Source organism: Salmo salar, chromosome 27 (genome assembly GCF_965601325.2).
Source record: "Salmo salar chromosome 27, fSalSal1, whole genome shotgun sequence".
Taxonomy (NCBI): Eukaryota; Metazoa; Chordata; class Actinopteri; order Salmoniformes; family Salmonidae; genus Salmo; species Salmo salar.
In genome coordinates, this window is record NC_138317.1 from 28235867 (window position 1) to 28257804 (window position 21938).

A 21938-nucleotide genomic window follows, 5' to 3' on the forward strand; every position below is an offset into this window, starting at 1 on the left:
TCATAGTTTCCTCTTGAACACTGGCTGTCCTTTAGATGAGTTAGTATTGGATTACAGGTTCACACGCTCGCCTCTAGACCGCCCGTCGCCCCGACCAATTGCCCCATTCATTTCAAACGCCGGAGACTGCCGTCGCCCCTGATTGGTTATCAGCGTTGGGCTAAGAAACTTTCCCACGGCAAGCGCGTGGTGACAGCAGGCCAGCCACTCCTCACAACCGGGACAGACAGCCACAGTACTCGGGAGGGGAGGGGGGTTGACAGTCACGGACCGAAAGTCTATTGGACCCCTGTCAAAATCATTCAAAGGAGTGGGGCGTGTTTAGGCCGTGGAGTTCCCTTGCAACTGTGCTGTCACTCAAACCATAGCTGACTTATAATTGGCTAGTTATGGTGCAATGCCAAGCCCCTTCTGGCTGGCAGTGGTGTAGAAATGATACCGTGGGAAAGCTTGGTCCTTCAAACGGATGAGCTCGACGCATAGCTGATAGACGCACAGAGAGTCGGAGAATTGAAAGACTTGGACCATACTGTATTGTACTCTGAACGAAGGAAACACAACAGCGGATAAAAATGAAAAGGAATCACGATTTTAGCTCCTCGGACAGCGAGCTGGACGAGAACATTGAGGTTGAGAAGGAGAGTGCCGATGAAAATGGGTAAGATTTTGTACAATATTTTCGTTTCATTGCATTATTATTATATGTTCCGAACCACGCTCCAAGGGTCTTACAGCTGTATTGCTTTGATATTGTTTATAAGAAAAGACGTGCAAAATTTTGAAAATATATTTAGCAATTTGGTCTTTTCCGAGGCCTGATGTGCGTTAGTAACGCACATTAATACAATAATTGAATGTGTTGTTCTTTCAGGAACATGAGTTCTCCCCTTGGGCCGATGTCTCCAGCAACAAAAACTCAAGTGAATGCGAGGAAGCGCCGTCGAGGAGTGAGTACATTTCTTGTTAGACTGGTCGTGCGTAAAAGTGTGTAATACGCACGTTTTTACACCAACTAAATTCTAAAATGTTTTCAGTGACTGAATGTTCCAATCGCTCATCTCTCCTACAGATCATTGAAAAACGTCGCCGTGACAGAATCAACAACAGCCTCACGGAGCTGCGCAGACTGGTCCCTAGCGCGTTCGAGAAGCAGGTAAGGTCCGATCCCTGTGTCATGCGTAAAACAATCGCCCTATCAAAAGGTTTGACAGGATACATCAACGTGCTTTGAACTGGTAGAGAACAGTTACAGTTTATAGTCTTTCCACATGTTTTAAGAAAATAACGAATAATAATTTCCAGTATATATCTTTAATGATTTAAACGATATTCAATACCTTTTTATTCGTTTAATTAATGTGCCTTCTGTCCCGAAATCCTTCAGGGTTCAGCTAAACTGGAGAAAGCAGAGATTCTGCAGATGACCGTGGATCATCTGAAGATGCTTCATGCTGCTGGAGGAAAAGGTGTGGTGGAGTCGTTTGTACTACAATAAATTACCATAATAAAATAATTACTGTATCATGAAAGGAAACAATATTTTTGAACTGCCATAATATTGATTGACTGTAAAGTTATTGATTTGTATAATATCTTTCTCTTCACTGAGTTGTTCTGTAAACTCAAGCTATGTGCATCTCATTAAATATTTTAATAAGTCAGACAGGCATAGCACAAGACACCTGCTTTAGTTTCTTTGCTAACTTGAACTATCTTCCTGGATTGTCACACTCATTGTTATTAGTAGACTTCAGTAGACTTCCTTTATTCCCGCTCTACTTGTTTGGTAGTATTGTCTGAAAACACTTAATTAACCCTGCTTCTCCATCTCTCCCTTCCAGGTTACTTTGATGCCCATGCCCTGGCCTCGGACTACCGGGGTCTGGGTTTCAGGGAATGTCTGGCTGAGACGGCCCGCTACCTGAGCATTATGGAAGGCCTGGACAGCACTGACCCCCTGCGGATCCGTCTGGTCTCCCACCTGAACAGCTACGCCTCCCAGAGAGAGGCCCACTCCGTCTCTGTGTCCGGGCTGGGCCACCTGGCATGGGGCTCGGCTTTTGGGTCTCCCCCCTCCGCCCACCTGGCCCACCACCTCCTCCTCCAGCAGCAGCACCATCAACACCAGCAGGGGGCGACGTTATCGTTACCACGCAGCGCCTCCAACAGCTCTCCGTCATCCTCCTCTTCTACTCCTTCTTCATCCTCTTCTTCCTCCTCCTCGCCGATAGAGAGAGAGCCTCGCTCCTCGCCCCATGGCCATGCTCCCAGCAGGCTTAGCGGTGCCGCCCCCCTCTCTGAGCACAGTCACGCCCAGGGGGGTCCTCTCCGTCCCCCCCCCAGTGCTGCCCCCCTCCCCCCAGGGCTGAACCTCACCGTGACCTCCACAGCCGCTGCTGCAGCCGCTGCAGCCTCCAAGCTCTCCCCTCCCCTCTCCCTGTCCTCACTCTCCACCCTATCGGCGTTCCCCTTCCCCTTCAGTGCCTTCCCCCTGCTGTCCCCCGGCACCCTCAGCCCCCCTGTCCACACCCCCTCCAGCCAAGCCAGCCTGGGGAAGCAGCCCTACCGGCCCTGGGGCATGGAGATAGGGGCTTTCTGAACTATCTTTAACCCCCCTCCACACTGACTAAACTGACCAAGTAGATGGCTAGAGAGTGCACCATCACTATGAACTGAACTGAACTCACCAGCTGAGCTGGACCTTTCCATGGCCAAGAAGATCATACCATATCAACATTCTATAAAGGAGATAGCTATAGGAATACTATTTTTTATTTTCTTAGAAATTGCATTTTTTCTATGATGTTGACGAAAGAGGGAAACAATTATAAGAGAGCAAACAAAGTGATTGTTTAATTAACAATATTGAGTTATCTATGTGTTGTCTGTTAGTGGGCTTTACTTCTCCTCCCATAGTGTGTTCAGCCTTTAAGGGGAAGATTTCACAGATGGTCAGGCTGTCAATCAGTCGCCCATCAAGTTCTCAGCGAAACTGCCCCCTTTGTTTCCCCATTGAGCCCTGGACTGTACTTTTATCTCGCAGAGAGAGGGAGCGAGAGAGAGAGAGGGAGAGGTGTGGAGAGGGAGGTCTTGGTGGTGCCCTTTTTATGGCATTTTATGGACTGGAAGAACTAAAACCAGGTGTTTGTTTGACTGTTAGAATTTATCCGGAAGCCTCTTGTTTTACATTCGTTTGATTTGCCTTCTCTGTGTGAGTTTCTATCGCAGCAAAATCTCTCTGAAGTAATGTATTTACAGTCATGAGTCAAGGGTGAGGACAACAAAGAGTTCATGTCCTTTGACGTGATGTCTACAGAGGTCACAAGACCCAATATTTCTGATTATTAGCCGATTGCAGTGAAAAAGTGGTAGCTGTACAATTGTTTAACATTAAACAACATACTGTCTTAGCGAGCTGAGCGGGCAGCTATTGAGACGTATGGAACCAATTGGAATCGGTGTAATAAAATAAATAAATTTTCAACATAGACGCCAATAGGAACAATCGCTCAGACACACTGCAGTATCCCTGTACCTCTATGTAGTCATTGCTCAGAGATATCTAGACTACATATTCCCTATACGGTCCAATTCTAGATTGTTTCCGACCATATCTCTGTGGATTCCATGGCGAGTCTGTGACAGTAATAGCATCCCCTTCTTGTAAGATGTGTATTTTTACCAAACCTCATAAGTGATTTTGTACATAAGTGTTTTGTATAAAAAAAGCGCTGACAAATCTGATTTCTCAGCTTTCTAATAATGATATACTGTGTGTATGTATGTACACTAGAGATGGGATATATGTAGAGAGAGAGTGCTGGGACGGCATGTGAGGTACTCTATTCCGTCCTTCACTTATCTATCTGTGTGACTTATCTGCAATAAAAAGCTATGAGAAAATGAAATCCATTGTTTGCTCCTTCTGTGTCCCAAACTATGTTGCGATTGAGACCGTGTGGAGAAAGAAACATTTTAATAAGGACTTCTGATATTCAAAACTCAACCCTCCCTATTTATATCCATATTTGGATAATATGACTGCCTGGAACTGTTGAGATTCTCTTCCTTATTTATTTTAATTATTAGATCAATCTTTCACCAACATTATCCAACATTTCCGAAGTCTGTTTAGATAAAGGAAGATATCGTTGTGATTAACAGTAGTAATATCGACTTTGACTCCACACTGCTCTCCATGGGTAACAGTGGTAATGTTCCCTGCTCCAGTCCCTGTCTGTCCATGTCCCTATCTGTCCCTATGCTGCTCTCTGCTGTGCTGTGAGACAGTCGACGCCCGGTATCAGCCACAGCCTCTGGGTCTCTTGATTGCCTCTCTGTGTGTACAGGAAGCGATTAACAACGAGGGGATGTCCTGGACAATGGCAGCTTGGCTGGCCCTACCGCGTGGGAAGAGAGGGAGGAGGGAGAGAGGGAGGAAAGGAGAGAGGAGGCAGGAGGAGAGAGAGGGGAAACAGAGGGTAGTGTGGGAGGCAGAGAGGGAAGAGAGTGAGAGGAGGGGGAAAGAAAGGGCAGTGTGGGAAAGTGGGAAAAGAGAGAGAGAGAAAGAGTGGGAAAGAGAGAGAGTGTGATAGACATAGGGGTGTGGGAGAGAGGGGAGAGAGAAAGAGAGGGAAAGAGAGCAGTGTGGGATAGAGGGGAGAGGAAGGAGGGAGAGAGAAGAGAGAGCACAGTACTGCTTTGTCCCAGAGCCATGGTTGCAGCCCACTCTCCTCCCGGTGTGCTTGGCTCCCACGCTCCCCCAAGTTACTGTTGTTGCTGCTGCTGGGACGCCCGTCAGAGGAGTGATAAAACAGAGCCTCCTCCTCCTCCTCCGCCTTTCATCAACTCTCTGCCAAATCATCCTCCTCTATCTCACCCACCCTCCTATCCCTCTCTCTTTCACTCGGTCTCCATCCATCCTCCTCCTCCTTTCGTCAACGCTCGGCCAAAATATGCTCCTCTCCTGTATCTCTCCCACACCCTTTCCCTCCTTCTATCTCTCACTCTGTCTCCATCCATCCTCATTATCGTTCTTCCTGTCGTTTGTTTGCCAGACTCGTAAGGTGATTCCCATCAGTAACTATGGGGAAGAGTCTACACTACAGGGTCTAGTATTGTCTCATGTAAACCCTACAGACAATTCTGGATTTACTTCATAGTAAAGGGTCAAGGTGTTACAACACTGCCAATTGCAATCTTTTGTCACCACCTGCTGGTCATATGCGATTCTACAACTGTGGATGATCACTTGCTTTCCTTAGCCATGTCCATATTTTTCAAATTTGTCCAAACTAATTCAGAGACTGAGTAATAAACATAGTTATATTATAGAAATAATACAATAATACATACTAACAAATATTAATGTGACAGATTAATCTGCATTTGTAATTGGACATGCTCAAAAACAAATGGAATTATTTTAGTCTTCTTCCAAGCTAAAAAGACAATACATCAGAAATAGAATAAGCGCACACAAAGCCAATATCATTCACAGAACCCCAAACCTTTATTAACCACAGGTTGCTCACAAAGATATATGTGGAGGGGGGAAACACACAAACAGGAAGAGAGAGAGGCAGGCAGATTCATCACCACGGACAGGATGCTGTGATGTCATCAGTATGTGACCGATGGTCAGATTTACAGCTCCAACTTCCTGACTGTGCTCCCTGTGCTCCCCAGCACACACACACACACACACACACACACACACACACACACACACACACACACACACACACACACACACACACACACACACACACACACACACACACACACACACACACACACACACACACCTGACCTGTATACACTTGCATGCACCCTTTGCAGATGGCCACTGTCTTCCATTGTCATGTTAACACATCTAACATCATCTAGCTGATATTTGAAGTCTATGTGTTGATTGGCTTACATGTTGCCTACTTTAGCTGTTTATGCCATTTGTGTGCCATAGTCTGCTGTACCCAGTTAAAAGCTGTTTAAATACTAAGAAGAAGGTACAATGATTCATTCTCCATATTGAGAGAGTTATTCTACGATTCTCCATATATAGTGTGAAACCTTCCTAGTAGCATTTGGCATTGGTTCCTCTCTGGTACGACGTGAAAGAAATGAGAGGGCCCATAAGCTTGTGGTACATGGATGTAACTTGTGGATCTACCATTGCCTCTATGTTAGCTGCTATATGAGTTTGTAGCATTCTAGGCACGATTACATTATCTACATGTCTAAGATGGTACATACATGCTGAGAGAGGGATTGAAAGGTGACATCATGGTATGAGCCAGGGATGTCATGTGACCCCTGCAATGCCCAACTGACAAAATGTGTGTGTGTGTTTGAAAGTATGTGTGTGTGTGCGCGTGCGTGCGCACACTTGCATGTGTGTGAATGTATGTAAGAGAGTGGGGGATCAGACAGACAGACAGGAGAGAATCGGCTCATAAATGCTATAATAAGTCTCCTGAAGTCTAGCTAGTCTCTCTTCCAGGAGTCAATGTGCAGCTTGCATTCTAATAATCCCCACACTGACTGACTGACTGACTGACTGACTGACTGACAGACACAGACATGGTCAGAAAATAACCACCGCAAACACACGTCAGCTAGCTGGCAAACTCACAACAACACAGAAGCCTGATAGTACAAGAGAAACTGCAAACGTTTTTTGTTCCGAGAAAAACTAAACAACAAAGTACATCCATAGATAGAGAAAATGATCCAATCGCAAACTGCAATACTTTAGCTGTATTATCATACTGTATATAACAAAAAAGGAAGTATTTACAAAAAACAATACCCACTTTCACTTGGTTGGCTTCTCTTTTTCTTTCTTTTTCATCATTTGAAATTGAGCAAACATTCTTTTATAGGGAGGAGTGGGAGACATTTTCATATTTGTTTGTGATCCCCCCCATTTGCTAACGCTGTTAGTGTGGGCTGGCGGTGGGTGGGTTGGTCATCCTCCTCCCTCAAGGCGGGGGGGGGTCGTCTGATGCTGTGGGGGCTGTAGTAGTAGGGGGATCTGGGGGTCCCTCAGGGGGGGGCTGTCGGGGGGAAGGGTGGCTGTAGGGGGGTACGATGGTCGGTGGCGCCCCTCATCTGCTCACGCTGTCAGCTCTTCCCTGAGCTCTTTGTTCCTGCGCACCACCTGGGCATGCCTCTCCTGAGGACAACACAGAGAGAGATGCTGCCATATTGGACATACCAGAAACCTCTTAATACTGACCCTGCCCTGAGACGCTCTGATTCAAGTCTGTCAACTTACTGTCCTCCCCCTTTCAGCTGACATGTTTAACTACAATCGGCAGTGTTTCATCCTTGAATGATGCCACCAGCCCCTACCTATCACATCGTACCCCTTCCATTCACCTGGTCTTGCTGTCTCCACCTACAATTTTTCCCACCAAGCTCTCCTCTCACCTTCTCCTGCAGGCGCTCCATGATGGAGGCCAGGTAGGCCTGGCGGTTCTCCTTGATCTGCTCCATCTTCATGGTCAGCTTCTCCTCTGCCATCTTGCTGAAGTTGCTGTTCTCCTCCATGGCCTTGAGCAGCACATCCCTTTCGTGCTCCCGTTTCTCCGCAAGGGCCCTGAGAACCTGGGCCTCCTGGGACTGAAGAGGGGACGTGATAGAGTAGAGTAAAATAGAGTAGGGTACAGTAGAGTAGAAAAGAGTAGAATAATATGAAGTAGAATAGAATAAGGAATCCGAATAGAATAGAATAAAGTAGAATAGAACAGAATAGAATGCAGGTGGAGGCCAAGATACAAGGTTGGAAGGAGAGGGGAAGAGTTACTTTTAGTATCGTTACTTTGCCTGATGAATGTACTCATTTCTTAGTAATAATAAAATAAGTGTAGGAGTCAAAGTATAAGCCAAGCTAAGGTATAGTCTAAGACAAGCTAAGGTATAGTCTAAGACAAGCTAAGGTATAAGCTAAGACAAGCTAAGGTATAGGCTAAGACAAGCTAAGGTATAGGCTAAGACAAGCTAAGGTATAGGGTAAGACAAGCTAAGGTATAGGGTAAGACAAGCTAAGGTATTGGCTAAGACAAGTAAGCTAGGACAAAGTTTGTCCCAAGTGTAATTTACCAGCATGATTCAGTGTGATTCAGTTTTGGAATTAAGTTGTCGGCTTATGCTAAGGGAAACTGATAGATGGTGACTCACTCTCCTCCGGTCCTCAGCGGCCTCCAGCTTCTTCTGGATGTCCTCCAGAGAGACCTCCCTCTTAGGGGGCGAGGTGACGCTGTGGGCTGCGTCCGACATCGGGGAGGGGGGCTTCAGGATCACCTCGAAGGCCTGGCCAGAGGCACGCTTGTTGATGGGCTTCACCTCCATGCCTGCTACTGCAAGGTGAGAAGTGTGTGTGTGTGTGTGTGTGTGTGTGTGTGTGTGTGTGTGTGTGTGTGTGTGTGTGTGTGTGTGTGTGTGTGTGTGTGTGTTTGTTAGAAGTTGGACAGATGGAGGAAACCCAAAGAAACCTCAAATCGCTGCCTTTGTAGTATTAATATTACCCCAATCAAACTTTCACTTAGACAAAAAATAGCCTCTTCGTTGCCTTTACAGTAAGTTGAAAGTGATTTGAAACACTAAAAAAGTCAGATGACTCTTCTGCTTACCTTGGAACTCTCCCACCAGGTTCTTGCGTGCCTCAGGGTACAGGCAGGAGCAGAGGAGAGACAGGACAGAAATTTCCTTCATCTTCTCTTTGTATGCTGTGGGGAACACACACGCACACACACACACATCGTTAACCCACTTTCTCCTCCTCATAAATGATCATCCCACATGGCATCGCCATCTTTAGATGTTTAGGAAAATAAATATTCAGCAAATCCCTAAATAGAAAAGAAAAACATAATCATCAAAGGCGGTCTAGTGAGATGAATCAGCCTGAGGTTTCTAAGCCCCATTTTGTGGAGCTTTGTTTGTGCAGACTGAAGGGAAGTGGGATGGCTGTGTGTGTGTATGTTTGTGTGTGTACATACTTGTGTGAGAGGGTGTCTGCTGTGTCCTCATATGTTCTGAACGGTTGACCACCTCCCCACAGCATTCATTCTCCATTCATCATTAGCTATGCATTTCATTGCAGCATATAATTGATTTACTTAGCTAGCAGGCAAGATACCCTCCTTGCCCAGTCCGTAGCTAGCACTGGTAACATCCAACAGTCATTTAACAGCAGGGATAGCACCTAGAGGCTGAATGATTATGGCTAATGTTGCCAAAATCTACTACCCTGGAATCCAAACTGTATTGTTCTATTTCAATATTATTTCACTTTAGGATTCCAGGCTAGGGTTCTGAGCTTTGGCACCCAAATTGGGACTAGAACCTAATGTAGCATTCCCATGAGGCAGCCAGCAAAGATGGGAAAACTACTGTATCATACTGCAACAAACACTCTGGCTCTCGTCCTCCTGGCTGCTGTGCTGTAGTGTTCAGTACAGTGTGTATTGGAGGCACAGTCAGAGTCCAGCCGGGCACCTCAACGTGCCAAACAGCACCCAAGCCTCTATGATCTATCATCCACCACACGCTGTGGGCTGCAGGGCTGAAAATTGCTACATCGATCACTGACTGATTTCCCTGGCTGGGAGTCAAAGCTGAGCAAAATAAGGCTGAGATTTACAGTTAGACAGCTTCTCCATGGAGGAGAGAAGTGTAGCTAGTGCCTACTGCCGCTCTGCTGTTGCTCAACCAGCCAAACCCTCTCCCTGTCTTCCTGTCTGTTTGAGTGACATGTAGCTAGTGCCCACAGCAGTGGTACTGCACAACCAGACAGCTCTCAGCCTAGCAGACGCCACGGGCAATCAGATCAACTCTCACATGTAGCAATAGTTCGCTGACTCTCCGATAGGCTTGTTAACCCCTCGCAGAAGAGAAAGAAAAGAAGATGAAAGCGGGGATGAGAAGAAGAGAGCAGAGCAGAGAAGAGGAGGACTGTGTTAACGCTCTTGTTAACCCCTCCTTCCCAGAAGAGAAGGAGAAAAGGAGTACTCGGTTAACCCCTCCCATAGTGAAGAAGAGAAGATTAAAGGGGGGGTGAAGAGGATGAAAGGAGGGCTGGTTTGGGCTGGCTGACTCCCACAGGGATGGAGGGACCTCAGGGCAAGCAAATGGATGCTGCTGATTTCGCTGAGGTAGTGGAGGGGATTTTAATTTGTTTACTGGACCAGACCATCTCTACTGGTGGCCCACTGGACGGATGTGCGTGTGTGTGCATCTGCTTAAATGTGTGTGTGTGTGTGTGTGTGGGTGGGTGGGTGTGGGTGTGGGTGTGGGTGTGGCTGGGTGGGTGTGGCTGGGTGTGGGTGTGCTTGTGCGGGTGCAGTTGTGAGTGTACATGTGTGGGTGTAGGTGTGCATGTGTGTGTGTGGGCGTCTGTGTTGGCTGTCACGTCGTCATTAAGAGGGCAGTGTGTGTGCCGGGAACCACAGGCAGCAGCCATTTTCCCTTCAGGACATCTTGTCAGTGATGTGAACAAATGGTGGATTAGTGGAGCAGATAATGTAGGTTAAGTGTTAATGAGCAGGTAGTTGTGTCAACTTGCTCTTACCCTGGTCTTACCCTGGTCTTACCCTGGTCTTACCCTTCCCTGTTGTGTGTTTTGTTGTTTAGTGAACTTTGTCAACACATTTACTTGAAGTGATTCAATATGGGCCTTGTCCTTATGTGATGTAATATAGCTTTATATTAAATACATTTCTGAACTAAACATTGCTATTCTATTATGGTGAACTAAAACCACACAATTCTACAGCAAACAAATACATTCCTTTTTCTGTATATGACTCTCGAAGGAAAATTATTTTCTCATTTCTACCGCAAGATCTACACTGAACATCTTCTCTTATCCCCATGGAGATCTCCTCCTCACCACGGAAACAGAGCCAGGTGTTACGTTTCCTGTTGTAATCCATCAGCATGAGACCCCAGATCATCAATAACCTCCCCCTCTTCCTCCCCCTCAGCCCTTCTTCTTCCTCCTCTTGCACTGGTGCTGTCCTGTTCTACCCCGTCCCTCCACCTCCACCCCAACCCAATACTGTCCTGTTCTGCCTGGTGCTCCACCCCAACCCAATACTGTCCTGTTCTGCCCGTCCCTCCTACCCAACCCAACACTGTCCTGTTCTGCCCATCCCTCCTACCCAACCCAATACTGTCCTGTTCTGCCCGTCCCTCCTACCTAACCCAATACTGTCCTGTTCTGCCCATCCCTCCACCCCAACCCAATATTGTCCTGTTCTGCCCGTCCCTCCACCCCAAACCAATACTGTCCTGTTCTGCCCATCCCTCCTACCCAACCCAATACTGTCCTGTTCTGCCCGTCCCTCCACCCCAACCCAATACTGTCCTGTTCTGCCCATCCCTCCTACCTAACCCAATACTGTCCTGTTCTGCCCGTCCCTCCTACCTAACCCAATACTGTCCTGTTCTGCCCATCCCTCCACCCCAACCCAATAGTGTCCTGTTCTGCCCGTCCCTCCTACCCAACCCAATACTGTCCTGTTCTGCCCGTCCCTCCTACCTAACCCAATACTGTCCTGTTCTGCCCGTCCCTCCTACCTAACCCAATACTGTCCTGTTCTGCCCATCCCTCCTACCCAACCCAATACTTGTCTGTTCTGCCCGTCCCTCCTACCTAACCCAATACTGTCCTGTTCTGCCCGTCCCTCCTACCTAACCCAATACTGTCCTGTTCTGCCCGTCCCTCCTACCTAACCCAATACTGTCCTGTTCTGCCCGTCCCTCCTACCTAACCCAATACTGTCCTGTTCTGCCCATCCCTCCTACCTAATCCAATACTGTCCTGTTCTGCCCGTCCCTCCTGCCCAACCCAATACTGTCCTGTTCTGCCCGTCCCTCCTACCTAACCCAATACTGTCCTGTTCTGCCCGTCCCTCCACCCCAACCCAATACTGTCCTGTTCTGCCCGTCCCTCCTACCTAACCCAATACTGTCCTGTTCTGCCCGTCCCTCCTACCTAACCCAATACTGTCCTGTTCTGCCCGTCCCTCCACCCCAACCCAATACTGTCCTGTTCTGCCTGTCCCTCCACCCCAACCCAATACTGTCCAGTTCTGCCCGTCCCTCCTACCCAACCCAATACTGTCCTGTTCTGCCCGTCCCTCCACCCCAACCCAATACTGTCCTGTTCTGCCCGTCCCTCCTACCTAACCCAATACTGTCCTGTTCTGCCGTCCCTCCTACCTAACCCAATACTGTCCTGTTCTGCCCGTCCCTCTACCCCAACCCAATACTGTCCTGTTTAACCCGTCCCTCCTACCCAACCCAATACTGTCCTGTTCTGCCCGTCCCTCCTACCTAACCCAATACTGTCCTGTTCTGCCCGTCCCTCCACCCCAACCCAATACTGTCCTGTTCTGCCCGTCCCTCCTACCTAACCCAATACTGTCCTGTTTTTCCCGTCCCTCCTACCCAACCCAATACTGTCCTGTTCTGCCCGTCCCTCCTACCTAACCCAATACTGTCCTGTTCTGCCCGTCCCTCCACCCCAACCCAATACTGTCCTGTTCTGCCCGTCCCTCCTACCCCAACCCAATACTGTCCTGTTCTGCGCGTCCTTCTACCCCAACCCAATACTGTCCTGTTCTGCCCATCCCTCCTACCTAACCCAATACTGTCCTGTTCTGCCCGTCCCTCCACCCCAACCCAATACTGTCCTGTTCTGCCTGTCCCTCCTACCTAACCCAATACTGTCCTGTTCTGCCCGTCCCTCCTACCTAACCCAATACTGTCCTGTTCTGCCCATCCCTCCTACCTAACCCAATACTGTCCTGTTCTGCCCATCCCTCCTCCGGTCACAACTTGCAGACTTGTTTACGCTGCTGTGCGTTTTGTTGCCGATCTTACTTTGCTACCTTACGGTTTTTTACTTTTTCATTACCGTATATTTTTACTTTTTCCCTCACTCAACTTTTTTCATTCAACTTTTTCACCCCGGAGGTTTTATCTGGACATGGTTCGTCAGGACTTCAAACAGCCGAAGCTAAGTAACATTAACATGATGCCTTCTAATTGCAGTCGTTGTACTTATAATATACAGGAGAACGATCGCCTTACGGCAAGGATAGCTGTGCTGCAAGCCCAGCTTCAGACGCAATCGTTAGGCAAGGGTAATTTCAGTGTAGGAAAGGATGAAACAGCGTCTGTGCCACCAGTAAGTACAGATAGTAACGTTAGTATAAACCCCCTCGCACGGTCCCCGCAGCCGGACAACTTTCTCATGGCTTCTGGAGGGAAACGCTGTAGGAATGCTCAACCGGTGTCGCTTATTCAGCCGACAGAAACTTTCAACCGGTTCTCCCCATTAAGCGAGTCGGAGTCGGAGGCCGAGACTTCTCTGGTCTCTACTCCTCCCGTTGTGGGGTCTGAGACGCCGACGGCTCCCACCATTAGCTCTGACAAATTGAAAACCCTAGTCATTGGCGACTCCATTACCCGCAGTATTAGACTTAAAACTAATCATCCAGCGATCATACACTGTTTACCAGGGGGCAGGCTAATCTAAAGACGGTGCTGGCTAAAGCTAAAACTGGCGAGTGTAGAGAGTATAGAGATATTGTTATCCACGTCGGCACCAACGATGTTAGGATGAAACAGTCAGAGGTCACCAAGCGCAACATAGCTTCAGCGTGTAAATCTGCTAGAAAGATGTGTCGGCATCGATTAATTGTCTCTGGCCCCCTCCCAGTTAGGGGAGTGATGAGCTCTACAGCAGAGTCTCACAACTCAATCGCTGGTTGAAAACTGTTTTCTGCCCCTCCCAAAAGATAGAATTTGTAGATAATTGGCCCTCTTTCTGGGACTCACCCACAAACAGGACCAAGCCTGGCCTGTTGAGGAGTGACGGACTCCATCCTAGCTGGAGGGGTGCTCTCATCTTATCTACGAACATAGACAGGGCTCTAACTCCTCTAGCTCCACAATGAAATAGGGTGCAGGCCAGGCAGCAGGCTGTTAGCCAGCCCGCCAGCTTAGTGGAGTCTGCCACTAGCACAGTCAGCGTGGTCAGCTCAGCTTTCCCCATTGAGACCGTGTCTGTGCCTCGATCTAGGTTGGGCAAAATTAAAAATGGCGGTGTTCGCTTTAGCAATCTCACTAGTATAAAGACCTCCTCCATTCCTGCCATTATTGAAAGAGATTGTGATACCTCACATCTCAAAATTGGGTTACTTAATGTTAGAACCCTCACTTCCAAGGCAGTTATAGTCAATGAACTAATCACGGATCATAATCTTGATGTGATTGGCCTGACTGAAACATGGCTTAAGCCTGATGAATTTACTGTGTTAAATGAGGCCTCACCCCCTGGTTACACTAGTGACCATACCCCCCGTGCATCCGGCAAAGGCGGAGGTGTTGCTAACATTTACGATAGCAAATTTCAATTTACAAAAAAAAAAACAATGACGTTTTTGTCTTTTGAGCTTCTAGTCATGAAATCTATGCAGCCTACTCACTCACTTTTTATAGCTACTGTTTACAGGCCTCCTGGGCCATATGCAGTGTTCCTCACTGAGTTCCCTGAATTCCTATCGGATCTTGTAGTCATAGCAGATAATATTCTAATTTTTGGTGACTTTAACATTCACAAGGAAAATTCCACAGACCCACTCCAAAAGGCTTTCGGAGCCATCATCGACTCAGTGGGTTTTGTTCAACATGTCTCTGGACCTACTCACTGCCACAGTCATACTCTGGACCTAGTTTTGTCCCATGGAATAAATGTTGTGGATCTTAATGTTTTTCCTCATAATCCTGGACTATCGGACCACCATTTTATTACGTTTGCAATCGCAACAAATAATCTGCTCAGACCCCAACCAAGGAGCATTAAAAGTCGTGCTATAAATTCTCAGACAACCCAAAGATTCCTTGATGCCCTTCCAGACTGCCTCTGCCTACCCAAGGACGTCAGAGGACAAAAATCAGTTAACCACCTAACCGAGGAACTCAATTTAACCTTGCGCAATACCCTAGATGCAGTTGCACCCCTAAAAACTAAAAACATCTGTCATAAGAAACTAGCTCCCTGGTATACAGAAAATACACGAGCTCTGAAGCAAGCTTCCAGAAAATTGGAACGGAAATGGCGCCACACCAAACTGGAAGTCTTCCGACTAGCTTGGAAAGACAGTACCGTGCAGTATCGAAGAGCCCTCACTGCTGCTCGATCATCCTATTTTTCCAACTTAATTGAGGAAAATAAGAACAATCCTAAATTTCTTTTTGATACTGTCGCAAAGCTAACTAAAAAGCAGCCTTCGCAAATGGAGGATGGCTTTCACTTCAGCAGTAATACATTTAAGAACTTCTTTGAGGAAAAGATCATGATCATTAGAAAGCAAATTACAGACTCCTCTTTAAATCTGGGTATTCCTCCAAAGCTCCATTGTCCTGAGTCTACACAACTCTGCCAGGACCTAGGATCAAGGGAGATACTAAAGTGTTTTAGTACTATATCTCTTGACACAATGATGAAAATAATCATGGCCTCCAAACCCTCAAGCTGCATACTGGACCCTATTCCAACTAAACTACTGAAAGAGCTGCTTCCTGTGCTTGGCCCCCCTATGTTGAACATAATAAACGGCTCTCTATCCACCGGATGTGTACCAAGCTCACTAAAAGTGGCAGTAATAAAGCCTCTCTTGAAAAAGCCGAATCTTGATCCAGAAATTATAAAAAACTATCGGCCTATATCGAATCTTCCATTCCTCTCAAACATTTTTGAAAAAGCTGTTGCACAGCAACTCACTGCCTTCCTGAAGACAAACAATGTATACGAAACGCTTCAGTCTGGTTTTAGACCCCATCATAGCACTGAGACTGCACTTGTGAAGGTGGTAAATGACCTTTTAATGACGTCAGACCGAGGCTCTGCATCTGTCCTCGTGCTCCTAGATCTTAGTGCCGCTTTTGATACCATCGATCACCACATTCTTTTGGAGAGATTGGAAACCCAAATTGGTCTACATGGACAAGTTCTGGCCTGGTTTAGATTTTATCTGTCGGAAAGATATCAGTTTGTCTCTGTGAATGGTTTGTCCTCTGACAAATCAATTGTACATTTCGGTGTTCCTCAAGGTTCCGTTTTAGGACCACTATTGTTTTCACTATATATTTTACCTCTTGGGGATGTCATTCGAAAACATAATGTTAAATTTCACTGCTATGCGGACGACACACAGCTGTACATTTCAATGAAACATGGTGAAGCCCCAAAATTGCCCTCGCTAGAAGCCTGTGTTTCAGACATAAAGAAGTGGATGGCTGCAAACTTTCTACTTTTAAACTTGGACAAAACAGAGATGCTTGTTCTAGGTCCCAAGAAACAACGAGATCTTCTGTTGAATCTGACAATTAATCTGGATGGTTGTACAGTCGTCTCAAATAAAACTGTGAAGGACCTCGGCGTTACTCTGGACCCTGATCTCTCTTTTGAAGAACATATCAAGACTGTTTCAAGGATAGCTTTTTTCCATCTACGTAACATTGCAAAAATCAGAAACTTTCTGTCCAAAAATGACGCAGAAAAATTTATCCATGCTTTTGTTACTTCTAGGCTGGACTACTGCAATGCTCTACTTTCCGGCTACCCGGATAAAGCACTAAACAAACTTCAGTTAGTGCTAAATACGGCTGCTAGAATCCTGACTAGAACCAAAAAAATGTATCATATTACTCCAGTGCTAGCCTCCCTACACTGGCTTCCTGTTAAGGCAAGGGCTGATTTCAAGGTTTTACTGCTAACCTACAAAGCATTACATGGGCTTGCTCCTACCTATCTTTCCGATTTGGTCCTGCCGTACATACCTACACGTACGCTACGGTCACAAGACGCAGGCCTCCTAATTGTCCCTAGGATTTCTAAGCAAACGGCTGGAGGTAGGGCTTTCTCCTATAGAGCTCCATTTTTATGGAATGGTCTGCCTACCAATGTGAGAGACGCAGACTCAGTCTCAACCTTTAAGTCTTTACTGAAGACTTATCTCTTCAGTAGGTCCTATGATTAAGTATAGTCTGGCCCAGGAGTGTGAAGGTGAACGGAAAGGCTGGAGCAACGAACCGCCCTTGCTGTCTCTGCCTTGCCGGTTCCCCTCTTTCCACTGGGATTCTCTGCCTCTAACCATTTTACAGGGGCTGAGTCACTGGCTTACTGGTGTTCTTCCATGCCGTCCATGGGAGGGGTGCGTCACTTGAGTGGGTTGAGTCACTGACGTGGTCTTCCTGTCTGGGTTGGCGCCCCCCCCTTGGGTTGTGCCATGGCGGAGATTGTTGTGGGCTATACTCGGCCTTGTCTTAGGACGGTAAGTTGGTGGTTGGAGACATCCCTCTAGTGGTGTGGGGGCTGTGCTTTGGCAAAGTGGGTGGGGTTATATCCTGCCTGTTTGGCCCTGTCCGGGGTATCATCGGATGGGGCCACAGTGTCTTCTGATCCCTCCTGTCTCAGCCTCCAGTATTTATGCTGCAGTAGTTTATGTGTCGGGGGGCTAGGGTCAGTCTGTTACATCTGGAGTATTTCTCTTGTCTTATCCGGTGTCCTGTGTGAATTTAAATATGCTCTCTCTAATTCTCTCGTTCTCTCTTTCTGTCTTTCTCTCGGAGGACCTGAGCCCTAGGACCATGCCTCAGGACTACCTGGTATGATGACTCCTTGCTGTCCCCAGTCCACCTTGCCGTGCTGCTGCTCCAGTTTCAACTGTTCTGCCTGCGGCTATGGAACCCTGACCTGTTCACCGGACGTGCTTGTTGCACCCTCGACAACTACTATGATTATTATTATTTGACCATGCTGGTCATTTATGAACATTTTAACATCTTGACCATGTTCTGTTATAATATCCACCCTGCACAGCCAGAAGAGGACTGGCCACCCCTCATAGCCTGGTTCCTCTCTAGGTTTCTTCCTAGGTTTTTGGCCTTTCTAGGGAGTTTTTCCTAGGGAGTTTTTCCTAGCCACCGTGCTTCTTTCACATGCTTTGCTTGCTGTTTGGGGTTTTAGGCTGGGTTTCTGTACAGCACTTTGAGATATCAGCTGATGTACGAAGGGCTATATAAATAAATTAGATTTGAGTTGATTTACCTAACCCAATACTGTCCTGTTCTGCCCGTCCCTCCTACCTAACCCAATACTGTCCTGTTCTGCCCGTCCCTCCTACCCAACCCAATACTGTCCTGTTCTGCCCGTCCCTCCTACCTAACCCAATACTGTCCTGTTCTGCCCATCCCTCCTACCCAACCCAATACTGTCCTGTTCTGCCCGTCCCTCCTACCTAACCCAATACTGTCCTGTTCTGCCCATCCTTCCTACCCAACCCAATACTGTCCTGTTCTGCCCGTCCCTCCTACCTAACCCAATACTGTCCTGTTCTGCCCGTCCCTCCTACCTAACCCAATACTGTCCTGTTCTGCCCATCCTTCCTACCCAACCCAATACTGTCCTGTTCTGCCCGTCCCTCCTACCTAACCCAATACTGGGGCCTTACAGGTCTCCAGGGCCCAATAAGCTAAAACAGCAGCCTGACTGTGTGTGCGTGTGCGTGTGCGTGTGTGTGTGTGTGTGTGTGTGTGTGTCGGATAAAGCTCATCATTTAGTTTACAACCCAGCCTCTAGACGACAATATAATCAGTTGTGTAATTACAGCATTAATGTAGAACTACAGTGGAAATGGGCTATTGAGTGGGATGGTAGGTGGAGGATATTATCAGCGAGGGAGGTTTCAGACATTAGTATGCATTATTGAACACTGAAATGCAAACAACAGAACAATAAGCCTGAGCCTATTTTTTTTTATTTTAATAACCACACCCAAGGAGTCATGTTCTCTATTTAGTGTAATGTCATCTAGGCCTAATGTCATCTAGGACCTCTATACCAGGCGGTGTCAGAAGAAGGCCCTGAAAATTGTCAAAGACTCCAGCCACCCTAGTCTTAGGCTGTTCTCTCTGCTACCGCACAGCAAGCGGTACCGGAGCACCAAGTCTAGGTCCAAGAGGCTTCTAAACAACTTCTACCCCCAAGCCATAAGACTCCTGAACACCTAATCAAATGGCTACCTAGACTATTTGCATTGCCCCCCCCCACCTCCTTTTACACCGCTGCTACTCTCTGTTGTTATCATCTATGCATAGTCACTTTAATAACTCTACCTTCATGTACATATTACCTCAACTAACCGGTTCCCCCAGCACACTGACTCTGTACCGGTACCGCCCTGTATATAGTCTCGCAATTGTTATTTTACTGCTGCTCTTTAATTACTTGTTACTTATATTTCTTATTCTTATCCGTATTTTGTTTAACTGGTTAGGGGCTCGCAAGTAAGCATTTCACTGTAAGGTCTACACCTGTTGTATTCGGCGCATATTGCTAATACAATTTGATTTGATTTGATTAGGATATAATTATTATTTTAACTGAGTGACATTGCTGATGATAGCCTCCCCTCTCTGGCTGGGATATTTGATTCCAGCTTTTGCTTAATTCGTAAACATTTTATTCTACAACTGTTGATGGGCCTTGAGAAGTGATGAATACAGCTCTATGGCAACAAGAGTCACAGGAGTGACTCAGGCAGAACTGGGTTCAGGATGCACTCAGTGACACTGCAGAGGCTATGACCTCTGGGGGGCGCCATTGTTCCAGAAAGCTTTGGCCCCTTAACACAAAGAATGGGGAATAGATATCTGATAGCCACACCTAACTCATGGGCTTATCTGAGAGATCACACAGTAGGCCCTGTATATATTATAAATGAACAAGGATCTTAATGTACGTTAACGTAAGCATGTTTGATGTCCCTAGCCAAATCATTAGCCAAGTGGGCAGAGAGCATACATTTCCATTTTGGCTTGTCATTTAATAGGCCTACCACTATATGCCATTGGGAGGAAGCTGTGTATGCCGCCCACAACTGTCAAATATCCTGTCTGTCTGCCTGCCTTTCTGCCTGTCTGTCTGCTAAAAATGCGTTGATCCCAGGCTGTAGGCAACATATTCTTATTGAATCTTCTATAAACAGCAAGGACACATTTCTATTTCTATTACAATCACTGTCATTGACAGTATGGTACATAACCAAACCTCAACTAATCCGGCCTGCGGCCCTGCCTGCCCTTGCGCCCATTGACGACGTCTATGACGATCGTGTGCCCCGGGTGTCTGGCCCATCCCACTCGCCCCGTGTCTGACTACAACTCAATAATAAAATACAAAAAAACAGAACTAACAACTATGCGGCCAGGCCGAGACATAACGAAACAGCCCGCTGCAGGTGTAGGCAGACTTCAGGACCTGACCCAGTTAAATGTATTGCTCTCTGTCTGCACCCTCATCCATCCATCCATCACCGACCTAGTCATCCGGAATACAAGTAGTCCCTTGGCCGTCGTCGCCATAGAGACGGGTCTTAACTCACTCAAAAGGGCCCTAAATCCGCATGAAAGTGCTCCATTATTAAGCATTAGACAATCTTGGATAGGTCTATGCTATTTATACTCCCAAATATCTTAAAACATGTATCATGACTGGCTGTAAGCAAATCAGGCCGAGCCATGCAATAAAAATGATATCAAGACCAGCCATGAAATTGCCAGGAATATGATGACACATTTCACTTCCGTCCATTCCTTCATAGAACCATATAGACATGTTTAGATCATACATTGAATGACAGGGCAATCATCGGCCACTAGGAATACATGTGACTATATGATTAGTATCCATATAGATTCGAGAAGAAAAAAAATCGAATTCTGCAAACGTCCATTCATTTTCATTGCAGGTCGTAATTCTTCACCTGACAGCTTTTGCTCTGATGCAAAGTGTGCGGCTAGAGATTATTTTCTTCTCATGCATTCCTCTCATCATTCAATTTGATTGAGCATACGATTATAATAAATAGCGGCCCAGTCCCTATAATAGTATTTGTAAAGGTTTAGCCTAATTCTGGGCTGGTGAGGAGAGAGAGAGAGACCGTGATGTTGGGTGCGGTCGTTCTGCATTATGCTGTTGTATGAGCATGTGTTGGTCTACAGCGGCAGGTGCGTCAGCCAGCATCCACAAGAGCGTCTATCCTGCTCGAATAATCTACAGTAAATGTGTCCATAGGATTTCTTCAATCTAGGCTATGTATTCGCTTTACGCACAATGTAAAAAGGGAGATTGAATATCCCTATAATAAAATGTTATTGGGCTATTTAATCCTAAACTGTAGCCCACTGTTATCAATCGACCCTCTTGATATAGAATGAAAGAAAAAACAAATGCGTACAGTTCAGGCTCAATGTAAACACAAGCAAAATGATTGCATCCATTTGCAAGTTTAAAACTACAATATTTGTTGACGTGCGACAGACTTTGACCGCTCCCTTTAATAAATGCTTGGCAGTCTTTTGTGCCAAGGGTGTCGCCGCTGCATGCTCACACAGCATCCTTAAAGCCTCATGCAGATTCACCACCCAACGCTCTGTGACTGTCAACTCGTCCCCAAAACACAGATAAATAACGGTAAATCGTTAGCTTACCAATTGCTGTTTTAGCCATGTCTGTCGGTTTGTGCGGCGTTGGTGCTGCTGAAGTGGGCTATAGGCTACTGGAGGGAGCGTGCGTCGCAGTTTCTGGTCGGTGCTTGGCGAGAAAAGGGAGCAAGGCACTGAGTCAGCAAGAACACTGCTATGTGGGGAAAGAGAGCACTGCGCGAGACAGCAAGGGGGCTGGTGAATTACAAGCGTCTATACGTGCTCAAGCAGATTGGCTACCGCGGTCCCTGACGCGCATTTCCAAGGCAAGAGACGGTCGCTTTTTCCTCTAATGTTCCTGTGTGTAGGATAGCTCAAGTTGCCCCTATGAAAGGTGATGGGGTGGGTGTTATCCCTCTTTGTTTTCTCTA

General features: G+C 46.7%; 2 protein-coding genes across 4 annotated transcripts; one reads left to right on the plus strand and one right to left on the minus strand.

The window, feature by feature from the left end:
- Positions 1-257: 257 nt before the first annotated feature.
- LOC106588818 (hairy/enhancer-of-split related with YRPW motif protein 1) lies at positions 258-3908 on the plus strand. Its single transcript, XM_014178266.3, has 5 exons — positions 258-658; positions 872-947; positions 1070-1153; positions 1385-1466; positions 1842-3908. The coding sequence occupies exons 1-5, from the start codon at positions 573-575 to the stop codon at positions 2597-2599; spliced, it is 1086 nt and encodes a 361-aa protein (XP_014033741.1). The 5' UTR covers positions 258-572; the 3' UTR covers positions 2600-3908.
- Positions 3909-6986: 3078 nt separating this feature from the next.
- On the minus strand, positions 6987-21736 carry LOC106588819 (stathmin-2). Of its 3 annotated transcripts, none has more exons than XM_014178269.3 (5): positions 21574-21736; positions 8637-8732; positions 8185-8360; positions 7435-7626; positions 6987-7177 (listed from the first exon to the last, which is right to left on the minus strand). In XM_014178269.3, exons 1-5 carry the CDS (start codon positions 21590-21592, stop codon positions 7118-7120), a joined length of 543 nt encoding a protein of 180 aa, XP_014033744.1. In that variant the 5' UTR covers positions 21593-21736; the 3' UTR covers positions 6987-7117. The 3 variants fall into 3 exon arrangements, with proteins under 3 accessions (XP_014033744.1, XP_014033745.1, XP_014033742.1); XM_014178270.3 differs by having other exon boundaries at positions 6988-7177; positions 8185-8357; XM_014178267.3 differs by having other exon boundaries at positions 6989-7177; positions 8185-8363.
- Between the last annotated feature and the right edge of the window lie 202 nt (positions 21737-21938).